This window comes from Phocoena phocoena, chromosome 15, assembly GCF_963924675.1.
Source record: "Phocoena phocoena chromosome 15, mPhoPho1.1, whole genome shotgun sequence".
Lineage (NCBI taxonomy): Eukaryota > Metazoa > Chordata > Mammalia > Artiodactyla > Phocoenidae > Phocoena > Phocoena phocoena.
The window spans coordinates 12,949,588-12,966,795 of record NC_089233.1 but is presented as its reverse complement, the minus strand read 5'-3'; the positions used below and the strand labels follow the sequence as shown (position 1 = coordinate 12,966,795).

The 17,208-nt window shown below is 50.2% G+C and overlaps 1 protein-coding gene across 2 annotated transcripts in view; it reads right to left on the bottom strand.

Moving 5' to 3' along the window:
• Positions 1-294: 294 nt before the first annotated feature.
• Positions 295-17,208, bottom strand: part of AUTS2 (activator of transcription and developmental regulator AUTS2) — a 1,117,528-nt gene continuing 1,100,614 nt past the window's right edge. Inside the window, exons 12-19 of one of the 2 annotated variants that reach the window (XM_065892407.1) lie at positions 16,981-17,052; positions 15,734-15,763; positions 13,632-13,703; positions 10,242-10,383; positions 6,465-6,542; positions 5,446-5,529; positions 4,111-4,333; positions 295-1,580 (exon numbers count right to left, since the gene is read on the bottom strand). In XM_065892407.1, the coding sequence (XP_065748479.1) occupies positions 317-1,580; positions 4,111-4,333; positions 5,446-5,529; positions 6,465-6,542; positions 10,242-10,383; positions 13,632-13,703; positions 15,734-15,763; positions 16,981-17,052 (1,965 nt within the window). In that variant the 3' untranslated portion in view covers positions 295-316. The remainder of the gene's footprint in view (positions 1,581-4,110; positions 4,334-5,445; positions 5,530-6,464; positions 6,543-10,241; positions 10,384-13,631; positions 13,704-15,733; positions 15,764-16,980; positions 17,053-17,208) is intronic. The other variant, XM_065892408.1, reaches the window with a different exon arrangement.

Here is a 17,208-nt window from a genome sequence, read left to right as displayed (position 1 = left end):
CCCCCCCCCCATTATGTGTGTTGTCATCTTCACTGTTTTGGTTCGAATCAAAAAGTTTTATACGAGAAACCAAAAGAGTGGGGAGACGTGAGAACATACGAATCGGCTAAAAGATCTGAAAAATTTCAACATAGAATATACAAAAACATTTCAAAATCTGCACTGAGTCTATACACTTTTTACAAGGGGAAGTGCTGGGGGGTCCCCCCGCCCCGTCTGCGTGGGTCGAGACGCGGGACCTCTGCCTGCGCACTCTCTCGAGTCTGGCGCCTGCGGCCGCGGGCTCTCTTCGTCCTCTTCGCGTCCCGTCCTCTCCTTACCGGGCTTCGATGTCCTTCAGCGTGTGGGAGGGCGGCCGCTCCCTGATCTCCGCGGACAGAGGGGTAGTCCTCCGGGGGGACACGGGGCGGCCCCCCAGCGTGGAGATGAGCGGCGGAGGCGCGCTGAGCGCCGCCGTCGGGGGCGTCTTGTTGAGCAGTCCGTTCTGGTGGCCCGCGGTGGGGCTGATGCGTGGGTAGTGCATGCTGGGCAGGCCGGGCGCGATGAGGCCGGGGTGCGGCAGGTGTCCGTCCAGGGAGGCGGGGTGCACGGCGTGGAGCCGCGGGTGCTCGTAGTCCTCGCGGAGCACGTGCAGGCGCTCACGCTCGTCCAGGTGCGCCCCGCGCTCGTGCTCTCGCCGTGCGTCCACCGACAGCGGGTGGTGGTGGTGATGGTGGTGGTAGTCGTGGGGCTCCCGGTCCCTGAAGGAGCGGTCGGCTTCGTACAGCCGGGGGGCCGAGAGACGATGCAGAGGGTCGCCCCTCAGCAGGAAGTCCCTGCCCAGCGGGTCTCTCCGGTGAATGTCAAGTTCCCGGTAGGGGTCCCTCAACGGGTCCCGGATGGGGTCCCAGTGGAAAGGAGGATACGGGAAGCGCTCTCCGCCCGGGATGGGGCTGATGCCCATGAAAGGCGTCATCATGCGAGTCCTGTCCAGGCTGCTGATGCTGTTCATGGGGTGTATGCCCGTCACCCCCACGGTCATGGGCATGGAGGCCAAGGGCCCCGGGTGCACGCTGGCCGAGGAGCTGGGCGGCGGCGGTGGCGGCGGCGGCGGCTCCGAGGACCGGTGGCTCTGCGGGGCCTCGGCAGGCAGGTCGTGGTCTTCTTTGCGCTCCTCCTTCACCTTGACCTCGGCGCTCTTCTTGGGGTTCTCGTAGGCCGGCTCGCCCTTGCGCGGCTCGGCCTCGCGGCTGGCGGCGCTGCCCGGCCTGGCGCTGTCGCTGGCGGGCACGCGCGCGTAGGGCGACGGCACCCGGGCTAGCTGCTTGGCTTCCTCGCCCGCGCCGCGGCCCTCGTGGCCATGGCCGTGGCCGGCCTTCTCGGGCAGCGGGCCCTCCTTCGCCTTGTGCTCGTCGGCGCCCAGGTCCTTGCGGGATTCCGAGTGTTCTCTCTCCCTGTCTTTGGATTTGTCTTTCTCACGAGCCTCGGTGCTCAAATGAGCCCTGATCTGTTCGGTGGAGCTGCGGCCGTGCCCCAGGGTGCTCCCCGGGAGGACGGGTGCTGGTGAAGGGTGGCTGGAGTGTCTCTTCTCGACGCTTTCCCTGAGGAGGAGACACCAGGAGGCAAATGAGATGGGCTGCCGGCCGGCCAGGGGCTGCCAATGAGATGGCGGGAAGAGGCTGCGCGGGGCTCTGGCCCCCACGGTCCCCCGGGCAGCCGCACGTGCCCTTCGTGGGCAGGGTGACCAGCCACCGTGACCTGACTGGCCTAGATTTTAGAGGAAGCTCGAGGGGGTGAAGTGCTAGGGATGACGGGGTTGGGAGCGTCTGAGGGGGGGAATGAAGGGGGGGAATGACGCTCGGTGTGTAAGAGGCACAGGCCAGGGAGGGAGAGCTTTCAGAAACCTGAACGGACCAGCGTGGTCAGTGCGTCAGTGATGGGACCACACAGCCCGTCTGCCTAGAGTCTCAGGATCTTTTAGTGTCAAGAATCAAGTTTTAAGAGCCCCAAACCTTCCTTCCAGTGTTGCAGTTCAGAGCCAGTGGGAGGAGAGTAACGGAGAGATTATGGGAACATCTCCGTCCCGAGGTCGGGACAGAGGGCTGGTTTCAGGGAAAAGCGGGCAGATACAGGGCGGCCTCCAAGAGGCAGCACCGAGGGGGTTAAAAGGGAAACCACAGTTTCTGGATTCTGGGGGTGCAAAAAGCACCTCTGTATTAGGAAGGAGAAGAAAGCCATAATCTGTTGAGAAGATCGATAGAGGAAAGCCAGAAGGAAAAGTGGGTCCAGAGACACAAAACCTCAAGGGTCAGGTTGGGAACAAGTTCCATCTGTGAATGGAAATGTGGAAGGAGAAGCTGAGAGGCCTGTCTTGGGTGGGGACTTAAGAGTACGGGGCACAAAATGCAAAGCGACAGAGGACAATACGGTAAAATGTGAAGAGGCCGGACCAGGCAGGAACCCGGTGTGTTTTAGAGACCACCCGAGACAGACCTGGCAAAGGTGAAGAGGGAAGCAGGAAGCCTGGGTAGCTCAGAAGGCAAGGGGGCCCCGGGGGAGAAATTAAGGACGTTTCCCCTACCAGTTTTGTTTCTAGCCAACGTGCAAAGGCTAAGAAGGAAGAGCATCTTTAAAAGGTAAGAATAAGGCTTCCCTGGTGGCGCAGTGGTTGAGAGTCCGCCTGCCGACGCAGGGGACACGGGTTGGTGCCCCGGTCCGGGAGGATCCCGCATGCCGCTGAGCCTGCACGTCCGGAGCCTGTGCTCCGCGACGGGAGAGGCCACAACAGTGAGGGGCCCGCGTACCGCAAAAAAAAAAAAAAAAAAAAAAAAAGGTAAGAATAAAGACGAGTGTAATTTTATTTAAGTTTCCTGACTTTCATCTAAAAGGCCATTTTTGGCTGCATCAAGAAAAGCGGGGCAAGGTTTGCTGCCATATCCTGCCTTCTCTTCCCTGACAGTCCAGAGAGCTCCTGGTCTAGGGGCTGCCGGGTCCAGACGCACCTCGCTGTGGCAGTTTACAGCTCAGAGCTGCATGTCATAAACGGTCCTCCCATTGGCTAAGAGATTTTTACCATGCTGTCCTGAAGGAAAAATCTGTCGTCGTCTTTTATAAGAAAGAAATCAGTTGGCATGATGGCCTGTGATGGTCTACTTAATCTGCGGCATTTAAAACCTGCAAACTTGAATTTTAAATCCCTGGGAAACACGTACATATGTATACACACATACACACACACAATATACACAGTAAAGGAAAACTAAAGATTTGGGTCGTATTTGAGATTTAAATAGCAAAAGGAAAGTGTTATTAGGTATTTTCTGTCAAGCGTATCTTGTGTATTCCTTGCTAGTTCATTCAAAATGAAAATACCCTAAAGAAAGGGGGAAAAAGGGAGTATGCTTTGTCAAGAATGCTTATAACATTCTTCAGAAAAAATAACTATAAGACATTTCCCTCTTGAAGGCTAATTCTTTTTTAGGCATGGGTTACACCACGTATGGAGATACAAATGGTTAGTAAAATTAATTATCCACTGGCAAAACAAAACCCAAACCCAAACTGCTTGGTGAGGTTTCCCTAAATCTGGGTTAGCAAAATTTTATCAGTTATCTGTGAGCCCAGGATTTGAGTTTGAACAAAATTCGAGAGAAATACAATGAGACAATGGAAACATGACTTTCTAAAAGAAAACAAAAAAGGGAGAGAGAGAGAGCAAAAAACCTATGGATGAGTCAATGGACTGCACGAACTTGAAAGCAAAGATGGTGTTGATTCATGCTGTGTGTGTCTTCTGGTCCAGGCTCCATCTTGCTACCTTTTTGAGAGAGATTTATGTTTGGAGAGACTAATGCTCACGGGGACCTTGAGTGTGGAGCTGCTCGTGAGTCAGGATTCACTTGCTCTGTACTGGATACAGAACTGTGATGCTGGCCTGTGGTCACGATGCACTGAAGGGCCGGGCGAAGGGGGCCGGGCGAGGGGGGCAGGGGCGGGGGGGACACCACCCCGGCTGCATGACCGGCCGAGGCTACAGCCGAAGCACGAGGCTGGGCTGGGGAGGGTGGGTGGCCAGTACTTGGCCCAGAGCGGGCTCCCCCACTGGGACTCGAGAGCGGGTTCTTTGCGTACCTTTCTTTGTCATCTTTACTAACGGATGAGTCTCGTTTATCTACATCTCTATCTCTGTCATGAGCTGCAGCGGACGCGCTACGCTCCAGCTCCCCTGGCTTCAGCCAGGGCGGAGGGGTCGGGAACGACGGAGGCGTTCGGTGCAGCCGGTTCCAGGGCTCGTGAGGATTGCTAAAGTTCTGCACACTGGGGCCATCCTTGTGGCCGAACACTGAGTTGGGTGCTGAAATGGTGAAGTGGAGAACAAAAAGGTTTCAGAGAAATTATATAATCTGCTGTAATGAAGGTACTTACCAAAAAACTTTTAACAGCATTCAGAGTTAAAATGAATACATATTATTGGGAGCTGGAAAAGGAAAGGAGATTAACAGATTCATTAGAGGAGCTTGTCCTACACTGGAGAGGTAAGTAAGCGCACAGCTTTTTTCTCTTTTTTTTTTTAACCAAAGGCAAAGGGGCAGGAGGGGCCGATTAAAAAGGGACGGGACCCAACAGGTATGGGGATCAGCTAGTCACGCCTGTCTGGCACACGCAGAGGGCTGTGACCCAGGTCACTAGCTCAGTTCAGAGCAGAATTCATGGTTCTCCTCTGCCCACCACGACCCTGCTAATATGACTGCTGCCCCCGTCCACAACCTTAGCGACCAGAACTAGAGTCAGCAGAGACCAGACAGGGTCCTGATCCCAACAGACACATATGGTCTCCACGCTATATGGAACCGTGACGGCGGCTTCAAGCTACACCGTAGGTCTCCTGTAGCCGGAGGCCGTGACGTATGGAAGGCACGAAAGGAGACAAGCTGGGATTCAGTGGCTAAAGCATGTTTAGAACAGGAGCCCTTCCTACTTTAGACAGACTGAGCAGTGGAAAACGACACAGTCTTCCTGGATTAAGCAGCACCAAGTGTTGCCCTCTCCTGACGGTTCTGAGCCTGCACTGCCTTCCTGTTCTTCAGTGCGTTTCCTCACTCCCGCTAAAGCAAGATGAAATGAAATTTAAAAGTTGTCTTCACGTCTAATGGGAGCTGTGGCTAAAATGTGGGATAGTAGAGATGGAATATGGATGAAACTGTGAACTTCAGCAAACTCTCTGGAGTTCAATTGACTACACTACCTTTCCTGACCCTCAGGAACATATATCAACTGCGGGCTAGCCTTAAAGCGTTGGTTTAGACCTAACTCCACCGATTAGGCCTGCTTTTGCAGTGATATCACCTAAGTTTGTTTCCCAAGAGCGTGGTTGGTTCCCTTTTACCTAGAAAGGTCTTGAGCCACAGACAGATCAGAGTAGATAAATAATTTAAGGCAGATTTTTAAAAGTTAGAGGGTACTCACTAACTGAAGGATTTCCAAGTCCCCCGAAGGCATTGCCACCAACTGCTGTCAGGCCAGTGAACGTAGACGGCCGATTAAAAGGCTCTGCAGACAAGAGTGGGAAGAAAGACATGGTTGCAGGACTCCACTGAGTGAGGAAGACAAGAGCTTCCTGGGAGCTGGGAAGGCAGTGGGGGATCCTTGCCCCATTTATACTCAGACGTGACCTGTCCCACTTCTCCCGCCAGATTATGCAAAGGGTTTTCATCCTTTTGCATCTGGGCATGGGGTTAGCAAAATATTTATGAAAGCTGTTTTCCAGAACTATGCGTTTTGCCCCCTTTCTCTCTTGCTGGGTGGGGAACGCTGCTCAAGCCACAGTATGCTCAGATGCCTCCCTGCCTGTCTCCTCTCTTCCCAGAATGTGCCGTGTAGGCTCTCATAGACCAGAAGGACGAGGGCAGCTTAAAGTCCATCTCTGAATGAAGTCCCGAGGGCACACGTATCCTACACCACTGCCTGCATCTGCTTGTGACGTGCAGGAAGCATCAAATAAATGAAGGCCACAAGTAAAGCACCTTTACTAGGAAGAGAGATAATAGGGTTGTGAAATGTGAAGGGATTAAAAAGTAACGGATGCTGTCTCTTCTTCATAACATCGTGTCCTTCTTTCCACCTCCATGGGTGCCTTTATGTGGGCAAGAGCTCGCCACCTTCTCCAAGGGGCAGGGACAGGCTGCTGTAAACGTGGATGCCCTGGGGTTCCACGGCATGGCTTTCACCCACCGCACCCCCTCAGCAAGTCTACACACAACCACTGCTTGCACAGATCGACTACTTGAAGGACGCGGTATGAGAGGTGCCGAAATCCTGGAGATGGACGGCGGGGATTCAGAGTTCTACAGGATCACCACCACCTAAAGCAGTAAGTGACTTATCTGGGACTATGGCCCACTTAGCAGGAAGCGTAGCAGGAGCGCAGTGAACAAAGGTTTTTCTGAGATACACACGTCGCTGCCCGTCGCTGATGGGCAACTCACCGAGGTGAGCAGAAGGGTTAAGGAAGTTGCTGTGATGAGGCGGTGGCCCAAAAGGGGTCCCGGTTGGGTGTGCAGCACCTGTTAAGTCAAACATAATGGAGTTAGATTTCAGAGGAAGGCAACTTCGACAATGCCACTGGCTCCCGGTCACCAAAGGACCCCAGTCAAACATAATGGAGTTAGATTTCAGAGGAAGGCAACTTCGACAATGCCACTGGCTCCCGGTCACCAAAGGACCCCAGGAGAGAGCACGTTAAAGAAAGAACATAGCTGACGTCCGTCCAGGCAACACCCGGGGAAAGAGAAACGTGCTCATCAGGAGGTAGAAAATAAATCACCCCGTTTCCTCTTCGCTGGCTGGGCTGGGCTGGCCACCACCAAAGAGAGGTATTACTTTTTTTTTTTTTTAACATCTTTATTGGAGTATAATTGCTTTACAATGGTGTGAGTTGCTGCTGTATAACAAAGTGAATCAGCTATACATGTACATATATCCCCATATCACCTCCCTCTTGCGTCTCCCTCCCACCCTCCCTATCCCACCCCTCTAGGTGGTCACAAAGCACCGAGCTGATCTCCCTGTGCTATGCGGCTGCTTCCCACTAGCTATCTATTTCACATTAGGTAGTGTATATATGTCCATGCCACTCTCTCACTTAGTCCCAGCTTACCCTTCCCCCTCCCCGTGTCCTCAAGTCCATTCTCTATGTCTGCGTCTTTATTCCTGTCCTGCCCCTAGGGTCTTCAGAACCATTTTTTAGATTCCATATATATGTGTTAGCATATGGTATTTGTTTTTCTCTTTCTGACTTACTTCACTCTGTACGACAGACTCTAGGTCCACCCACCTCACTACAAATAACTCAGTTTCGTTTCTTTTTACGGCTGAGTAATATTCCAGTGTATATATGTGCCACATCTTCTTTATCCGTTCATCTGTTGATGGACACTTAGGTTGCTTCCATGTCCTGGCTACTGTAAATAGAACTGCAATGAACACGACTCTTTTTGAGTTATATGGTTCTCTCAGGGCTGACACACAGCACTGGAAACACAATGCCAGTGGGGCAGGGAGTTCTGTAACCAAGTAAGCTTGGAGAAATGCTGGGTAAAAAACGTGAAGCAAGGTTCTTTTACTGAAGGAGTAGGAGCTGTGACTGTGTTCTCTCAGCCTCTAAAAGGGCAACATCCGGCCATGGGCTACTTTCTTCAGAGACATCTCTGGGGGCAAGACTTTCACTCTGAGAAACACTGTCTAATCCGGGTGCAGGAGCGGCCGTCACGAAGCCGTGTCTCTGGGCCGCACTGCTTGGGCCTTTGCGGAATCTCATTTCCTGGGGATGTGTTAGCCGTCACGGACCCGCACTGAAGGAGATTATAAAGCCCGACCCTACGAAACTCACTGTGAGTTACATCAGGTTGTTGGAAATGAAGTCCTCCGTATCTTCAGTGCCGGGAAAAGCTAGTTTATTCACTTGCTTCTGGACACTGATAAATCCTAAATCGCCTCTATTGGTCTTCACCTTGCCCGCCAGGGAACTCCGGTCTACCTTAGTGCTCGTCTTTCCTTAGGTTTTCCCCTTTATCCATATTTCTTCCTCTACTTTGGCCGTGAACAGTATGTATTTCCGTAGGATGCCTCAAATCCTTTTCTTGAAGGAAGAGAGAGACAGAGAGTGTGCACCTGTGAATTAGGGAAGGACACTCTTTCCAAAAACTTAGGGCATCCGCCTGGCTTGCTGACGTGTAGCTCACAGCTGAGAAGGCAGGTTCTCCGGGCTCTAGACAAGAGATCGGCCAAGGTCATCTAAAGACGTCCCCTTCGTTATGTCAGGCGCTAGTGCCCAACAGCAAGATGGAAGCGGTTGAATTTAACAAGTAGGCGTAAATCATACTTACCAGTTAAAAAAGTTTCACCATTTGGGGAAAAATCTGATATTGCTTATACTAGAAAAGACTACCTTCCAGAATAGAAGTATAAACAGGGACTGAATGGATTTACCAATAATTAAAACTCTTCCAAGAACCCCTATTCCAAGAATCCCTTGCATTTTGACTGAGTTCGTAGAAACGAATACAGATTCCTTCAGGAACATAAATTAAGTGGAGGAGGGTTGTCCCTTCAACACCCTATTAATTTATGTTTGGCGTTTTTCATTCCCCAGCCTGGAAGGGCCCTGTGGGCCTGGGGTGTGGAGGAAGCCACACAGCATAGGAGAACATCTATCTGTCAGAGCCACAGCATCTCAGCGTCGGAAGGCACCTGAGGAGTTATCTGTTCAGCCCTATAGGGTGACTTCCTCTCCACCCAGAAAGTGCAAAAATGGCACCACCTCCACAGGGCAAATACAGCCCAGCACATTCATTAGGTGTGAACAGCGTTGCCAGCTCAATAAAAATGGGGCTGCACGCCGTGTAGTACAAGCTAATGAATGCTTCGATGACGATCGCAGCTTCGCTCGGCGCAGGGCCCCCAGGGGTGCCTCGCAGTTCAGGAATTATCGAAGCAAAAGAAGCCAGTTCATCTGCTTGGCTCAGATGGAAGCCAGGGAGAGATCTATTTCTCTCCAAAAATTGCTCTTCATGTAGCCCTGTCTGAGAGCCTAGGTGCCATGGTAACGAAGACTTCAAACATATCCCTAGATGGAACTGACAGAGAGAAACCTGAGACCTTAGCAAATTCCATCTACCCTCAAGACAGCGCCGCTCGCCCTTACTCTGGAGACAAGGCCATTAGAATGGTGATCGCTTGCAGTGCGGGTGCTCCTTGCTTCCCGAATGGATGAGCCTCAGGTCCGCCAAAAACGAGTCTTGAATAAAAGCCTGGGAAGGTGGCAGGCGGACTAGAAACGGGGACCCCCTTGAACACTTACGTCCAGAAGAATAAATTCTACACCGCACAGTGGGTAGGAAGTCATGGCGCCTGTCACCAGAATGAGCTGTAGCCAGTGGAGCCCGTGTGCCAGGCACTGTGCGCTGAAGGTGATTTTAGAAAAGACTGAATGTTGAGGAACCTTTGATACCGGTAGGGCCGCTCTCCACCTAATGCCCCTGACGGCCGCTGCCTTTGTCTGTACGGTCCCGGAGCAGGACTGGGCGGGTTACCCGATGCAGTGATGGATCAGGGACCCACTCCGGCACATGCACGAGGCACTTGGAAGTGTGTCTTCTCAGAGGTTAATGAACAGACCTGTTGGGGGTTTTACACGCTGGCCCCTAAATTTCCTGCATCGTTACAACCAACCAGGCAAGAATGTTAAGTCCTGTAATAGAGAAGACCGGCAACCAACCAATTCACCCTCCCCGTCGCAGACCACACCGCCGGCAACTACTTTAATTGTACTTCTTTATCCTCAGACCCTCACGCACGGCGTGACCAAGCATCGTGGTGTGAGGCCGCCGAGGGTTCTGCGGGCAGGGACAGTGAGAGCAGCTGCGTCCTCACACAATTCCTGGCATTGTCTCCTCCCGATCGGCCCTTGCGCGCTCTCAGATCTTTTTCAATAGCATTTGACGTGCTTGTGAGTTATAGTGGTTTAATAGAGAAGCAAATAATGAGCCGAAGCAACATGAACCCCCGAACGGAGAGATGGTCTTTTCCCTTCTTTCGTGGAAGGGGGGCGCATCCATGGAGAAGGGCCCATCTCCCGAGATGCGCTGTGATACTGCCTTGCAAACTGACATACGTCATAGTTTTCAGGCGGCCCAGAGCTCAGATGATATAACTTATCTAGCTACCTGAGAACTACGTTCCCCAGCTCTCCCCTCTGAACTCACCAGCGGCAGAGAACAAAGTTGAAGGCCGTGCCAGGTCATGGGGGTGGTGGATGGCTCCAAAGAGGCTGGGACCCGGAGGACGGCTCAGGAACTCGGGCTTCAGGCCAAAGTCCAGCTTGTGTGGGTCTGACTGCATCTGTTTCTACAGCAGCAAGGGGGGAGGAAAGGATGGCACCCCAAGAGAAACAGCAGGGAAGAAAAACATTAATAGGAGGAGCCTGAGACCGAGAGAGTCAACACGATGAACTCGGGCCCTGAGCCCTCGTCAGGTTCAAGTTTACAAACGCTGTGAGAACACAGCAACCCACAAACCATTTCACCCTCCAATGCCAGAAAAGCGGGGCCCGCCGTTCATAGCAGAAATGTCAAGGGGCAAAACTCGGGTTCGGTCTCTGAGGTTACAGGGGTCTGAGGGACAGAACCATGTCCCAGTTACTGAAACCACCACCGTTCCGAAGTCGTTTATGATTTGCCGCAAAGGCTCCTTTCAGCAAGTTTTTAAATGATAGTATCTTAAAGCTCATTTTAGTAGGGATTCTGCTGTGTAAATTAATTGTTTAATGACTCTTTGCCATGCTCTAACAGATCACAGCACATTAGTAGCTGCAAGTTATAAAGAAATATTTGCATGCCTACAAGCTAATTTTCAAACGATCGTTGTTACATATTTTTAAAGAAACACTAATGAAGTAGGGATATTAATTTTACTAACGGGGGCTTTTTTACTGTGCCTGCTACACTCCCAGTTAGCTGAGGAAGAGATCAGGCCAGACCAGTAAACCTTCCAGAACGTCTCTTGCTGTGAATTCCTTGCCATCAGCTGCCGTCTGTTTATCCGCCCTTGCGCTAACCTGTCAGCTCAGCTTCCTCTGAGGCTGTAGGGACCAGCTCATCACCTTCCTCCTCGTTGCTCCTCCTGGCCTCACTCTGGAGGCTGGCAGCCTCTCCTACGGCATGGTTTACAAACTGCCCCACCTTCTCGATTCTCAACAGCCTTCTCGGCATTGGCCTCACACCGCCCCCGAAGAGCGCCGACCCTCGACCTGGGCCTGGGGCCGAGGCTCCGGATCTCCCTCCCCTCGCCCCCTCCTCTCAAGCTCTCCGGGCTCCCAGTCCTTCACGGCCCTTCCTCGGTTTCCGACCTCGCCTTTCCCATCTCTTAGGCTCGTCGGATGTTCTCTGTCCGTTTGGCCCCACTCCCCCTCCAACCCCCTCATGTTCTGCCACGCGTAAATCCTTGTCCTGTCACACAGTAACGCCAAGGAGACATGTGATCTAACTTGTGCGGGAGTCAGAGACAAGAGGGGTTTGCCATCCCCTAGCGCTGAACCCTACACCATCCTGCAATCCCACTCACCCATCCTTCCCAGGTAGGATGAAAACCACCTGAAACCTCCAGGCTGGCAGCAACACCCCAGGAAGCAGATCACAGGTTCACCCTTTTTTCTACACACGCCAATCCTCACTACTGAACTCTGAGCAACTGGACACCGGGACAGAGGCATGCCCTGAGCCTGCAGCAGTAAGAACCTGCGAGCAGGGGCCTCTCCCAAGAAGTATCTGGTGAGTGGCTAAAAGAACGAGTAAATGAACATTACAGAGAAAGGGGACCATGCAATTTCTGCTCAAACCTACAGGGAGTTCTCTCATGCAAGTCCCACTAGCAAGTAATAGCCAACCCCCCAAACAAAGCTGCTAATCCACTATGAATCTATGAAAACGTTTTGAGTGCCTCCTTTAATTTGGTTGCCAAATTACTTAGTGCTAATACTGCACGGTACACAGCACAGTTCCATTAACCACAACTTAGGTCCGTGAAGCAAAATGGAGCTTGGGGATTACAAAGAATTTGCCGGAAAGGGAAGATGAACAGCGATCTCCTGTGCAAGAGGTCTTCCTAATTGAATTGGGATAATGAACCTCTGAGTCACTGGGGACACGCTTGTGGAAAGGAAGATGCTAAAGTGGCACCTATGCCATCCTTCATCGCTTTTAACCAAACGAGTTACCAGGAGGACGTGATTTACCCACCGTTCCGCTAACCACCTCATCCAGAACAAAAGTGAATTGAACTAACCATCAAAATCTAGTTATAGCTCTTCAGAGCACATGCGTTTTCTAACGAAGCTAAACCAAGAGGTTTCTAATAAAGCCTCACCTAACTCTAATGTCAAGGTGAGCAAAACTCACCGACGGGATATTCTGACAAACAGCAGGTATTTGGTACCAAAGCAAGATACCTTAGTGACCTCATTCACTGAGGGTGGCTTTTTAATTTCTAACTAGGTAGGTTTTTAAAAAATTGTTTAACCATTAAAAAAAAAAATTCTGGGATGACTAGCTCGCCCTCCCTCTTTTTCTATTCTGATGATGGCCCCCGAATGCCGTCAGGACTAAAAGCTTGTTCATGAAAATATGGATTCCAGCGGAAGTGTACTGGAATTCCTTGATTGGTATAGTTACTCAGACTGTAAAATCTGGACTTGTCAGTTAGTTTGGTCCCCAAGTTGACTGGTGATGCCGTATCTGGTCATCTGCAGAAGTTCTTCATCTGTTTTCTATTTCATCATAAAGCCCTGGTAATACATGCAATGTATTCGTCTATATGATGAAAGTACAGACAAAGAAGAAAAATCTCCCCAGGACAGGTAAGGTAACCAGCCAGATGGCGGTTCTGACAAGCACTGACTGTAGTCTGACCTCTGGCATTGGTCATCAGGAGGACGAAGGAGGGTGGGGATAGGTCATTGTAAACCAAATACCGCTTCTAGAAGAGGAATTTTTAATAATATGAATTGCTAATGGAATCATCATATAGGCCTAAATGAGTAACATATTGGGCATAAACGATCTTTTTTTCCAAAGCCATAAAATGAAAAGAATAACAAGGTCCTACTGTTTAGCACAGGGAACTATATTCAATACCCTATAATAAAGCGTAATGGAAGAGGAAAAAATTTTTTTTCTAAATGCCTGGGGCGGGGGGCGGGGGGAAGAATGTACCAATTCTTACAGAAAGAAAACTTTTCGTGTACAGCTCTTCCTAGATACTATGTTCCATACTAGTACTTGTGACTATAATTAGATTCCCCAAACCTTTATTTTAGGATTTAATCTATGGAGGCCCTTTGGATCAATAAGATGACAAAATCATTTAAAAAAATAAACAAAACATCAGGATGTTACCAGTTTGCTTCTCTTTTGCTATTTGCTGGTGATCTCCCTAATTAACAGCAAGATTGCCAAATAGCTTTTCCAAGAGATACCTGACCCTGCCTGCCTGCCTGCCTGCCGGTGGGACTTTAGAATCTGTTTCAATGCCTCCTCGATCGGGAGATCACACGCCCGCAGGTGGGCACCCCTCCCCAAGGCTAGGAAGGCAAGACTGACCTTGACTTTCTGTTGGTGGTGGTAGATCTGCCAGGCAATGTGAACGTGCATAGCGCACCACTTCCCTGGTTTCTGCAACAAGAAGGAGCAACGTGGTCAGAAGGAAGACTTTCTGAGAAAACCCCCTTCAATTTCCCCAAAGCTTTCAGCAGGTTCTAGCTGCAGAGGCGTTTTCCACGAAACGAGATGCTTTGTCCCCTCCAAGTGCCTTCTCTCAGCAGCAGTCCGGTGCCCGGGCTGGAGAGAGCCCCAGTGGGCTGTACCTCCCCTGCCACGGGAGCCCGAGCCGGCAGCTACTCCTCTGAAAACCAGCCCCGAGGAGGACCTCCCTGGTTACCAAGGATAACGTGGCAAAGCCTGAATCCCACTTTGTGCCCCCTCTCTCTCTCTTTTCTGGCGCCAGCTGGCAGGCCTGGTGGAGTGAAGCCCCACTGAACAAGCCTGGCCAGGCCGTAATGCGAACTGGCTGCTCAGAAGAACTAATTAGTGCATGTCCGTGAACCAGTTCGAAAGCAAGAGAGGGGACAGAACCTGTGTCACCGCCCCCAACACTGGGGGTTTTTTTTTTAAACCCCAAAGTGGAACAAAGAAATCCACCACATTTTTACTGAAGCCCAGTTCCCACAAGTGCTTCACTAAGAGTCAACTGCCCATATTCGTGCTGGGTGGCACGGTTCATTTCTAAGTGAAAAAAGAAACAGAGAAGAGAACTCACTCCTTTCTCCTCTCTAGGCCTCTACAGAGTGAGTGCCTGCCCCGCCCTCTGGGAGGGCATCAACCCCTGTCTCTCAAACTAGTTCACGTCTTTGCTTTCTAAGCTGTGCAGTAGCTGTGAGCTCTGTCTCACTACCTGGGGGGCAGGGACCACGTCGTGCCACTTCACTTGTATTCCTGCTACGTAATCCACCCGTAAGCTCCGAACATCAGCTCCATAACAACAGGATGGATGAGAAGAAACACTGCCCCATTCCTACACCGGCAAAGGACAGACACTTCCGGTTTCTATATTAAGGAGCTGCTTCTGAAATATATACTTAAATCCAAGTTTGGGTTCAGTTCTCTTGTAATGAAATTATGGGTCATTTGAAATCGCCTAAGTGATGACACCATCCTCCTTTCTCCCCCTTTGGAGAAACTGAATTATCTGATTATATGCACCAGAAAGGGTTTAAGTAGAGAAATCTACTATCCATCCATCTTCCATCCAACCATCCATCATCCCCGCCCCCCCTCCCCACATACACCAAGGAAGTCAGCATTTATTCAGAGGACATTTGCTGGCCATGCTCCAGACCTCTCAAGACAAACCAATACTTCTAGTAGCTCTTTTTCTTTTTTCTTTTTTTTTTTAAATATAAATTTACTTATTTTTGACTGCATTGGGTCTTTGTTGCTGCGCACAGGCTTTTCTCTAGTTGTGGTGAGAGGGGGCTGCTCTTAGTTGTGGTGCATAGGCTTCAGTAGTTGTGGCACGTGGGCTCAGTAGTTGTGGCTCACGGTCTCTAGAGAGCAGACTCAGTAGCTGTGGCACACGGGCTTAGCTGCTCCGCGGCATATGGGTTCTTCCCGGACCAGGATTTGAACCCATGTCCCCTGCATTGGCAGGCGGATTCTCAACCACTGCGCCACCAGGGAAGCCCCTTCTAGTAGCTCTTTTCTGCACCAGAGGAAAGGGTCGAATGGCTGTGACAAGTCAGCATCACTTAGTGCAGAAAGAGGCAGCCACCAGCCAAAATAAATAGACCCGGATATGTATTTTCTAGGTGCAAGAGAAATGGTAGAGCTCAGTGGAATCCTAGTTTCAGCCTATAGCTTAAGTCTTTCCCGTAAGTTTTCCACAAGTCAAACCTTTTGCCAGAACTGACAAGAGAATCTGACTCAGTTGAATTTGATCTGTTCGCTTTATCTCCGTGGCCTGGCGTCCTCCAATGCTCAAAGCAAAACCATTTAGGCCATTTTCAATCGCACTCTGAAAAACCTGACCACTGTCGTTCCAACATTTTACTCCAGTGTTCCTGTGGCTTGTTTCCTTGTAATTGTATTTTTAACCCTCCGGGAGTCAAACAGGGGTTGCAAAACAGTTCTAGAAGAAGCTTGCTTACCCTTAACATAGGTCTGAAAGGATCTGTCAACTGTGAAGAGAAAATGACAACTTGGTTACATGCCTGTCACTCAAACAATTGCTCTAATTAAGAAATTTGTAGTGCTTCATTAGGAGGGGAAATTAAAATGTTAGAATTTTACTTTTAAATGAAGCCCTTTTAGAGAATAATTAACCCATTTTCACACTATCAAAAGTGCCAAGCGCCCCTCCCCCACCTCACAAGCCTTGGTACATCTACGCTGACAAGCCCCCGGGCAAGTTTAATCAATAGTGATTTGCCCTCTGGCAACACGATTTGCTCCCATTACACGTCTCAGGAGTTTCACTGTCTTAGAGCAGCCCTTCCAAACCTCACCACATGGGTCTAAGGGAGAAGGGCCTTCAGCCCATGGACTTGAAAGACTGGATACTAATGATAATTAAGGAGAAGTGTCCTTTCCAGACACACAGTAGAAATAGGCTATCTTTAATAATTATCCTTAATCTGATGACTGTACGTCACTTAGAGGTATAAGACGTTTTAAAGAAGTTCACTAAACATCATACAAATACTTACACAGTTGAGTCATTTTACACATCTACCTAATTCTGGTTATCAATTTCCGACTGCCCTTATCCAGGGAAAAAGACAATATTGTAAAAGGTAATCATTTTTTTCCCCCATTTACTATGAAGATAATAACGATCAACGAGACAAGATTATATCTACTGTGTAACTTCAAATTCTTTTTGAGAGTTGGTCTGCGTTATGAATAAATAACACAACCAAATCATAATGGATATTTTATTTAGCTCCAGATAATGTGGTATGGACCCTTTTGTCCATGTGGTATGGACAAAAGGGTCCATACCACATTACAAGTAGAGTGGCCGGAAGAGCTGTGTAGTACAATGACCTCCAGGAAGAAAAGCGCGTAGCGCTTTCTTTGGCATGTGAGAGAAATTTCAGGAGATGGAGACAGAGAAGGCTGGTTGGGTGGAAACTACGCAAGCTCAGAGTGTCGGACTCCTGGGCTTAGACCATAAGCTCTCCCTCTGTCCCGTGGTAAGTCATTGCCCTGGTGTCACGTGGCCGCAAGGGAGATTCCGTTTTCTAAGAGTAACTAGCATCTTCCATAAACTAGAAGGAAGAGCTAAGGCAGCAGCTGTTCGGCTGGGCTGAGGAAGGTGTGAGGCCTGGGCTGGCTGTCCTGGGGAGATGCCATCTTCTGTGTTACCCGAGACCCAGCCTGACCTTGCACTTACCCTCGGGTCCTTCTGGAGAAGAGTATGTGGGACCGTCCCAGGTCGGGCAGCAACATCGATTGGGTTGGACGTCTACAAATTAATTAGACCACAGCTTAGGAAGCATATAACACGGGACACGAAAGCAAGGTCTTCCTTTCGTTCTAAATGACAGAGTTCAAACGTCCCTTTTTTGTTTGTTTCTTTCTGGAATACAAGAGTTAACGGATCCATTTTCCTCCGTGACCA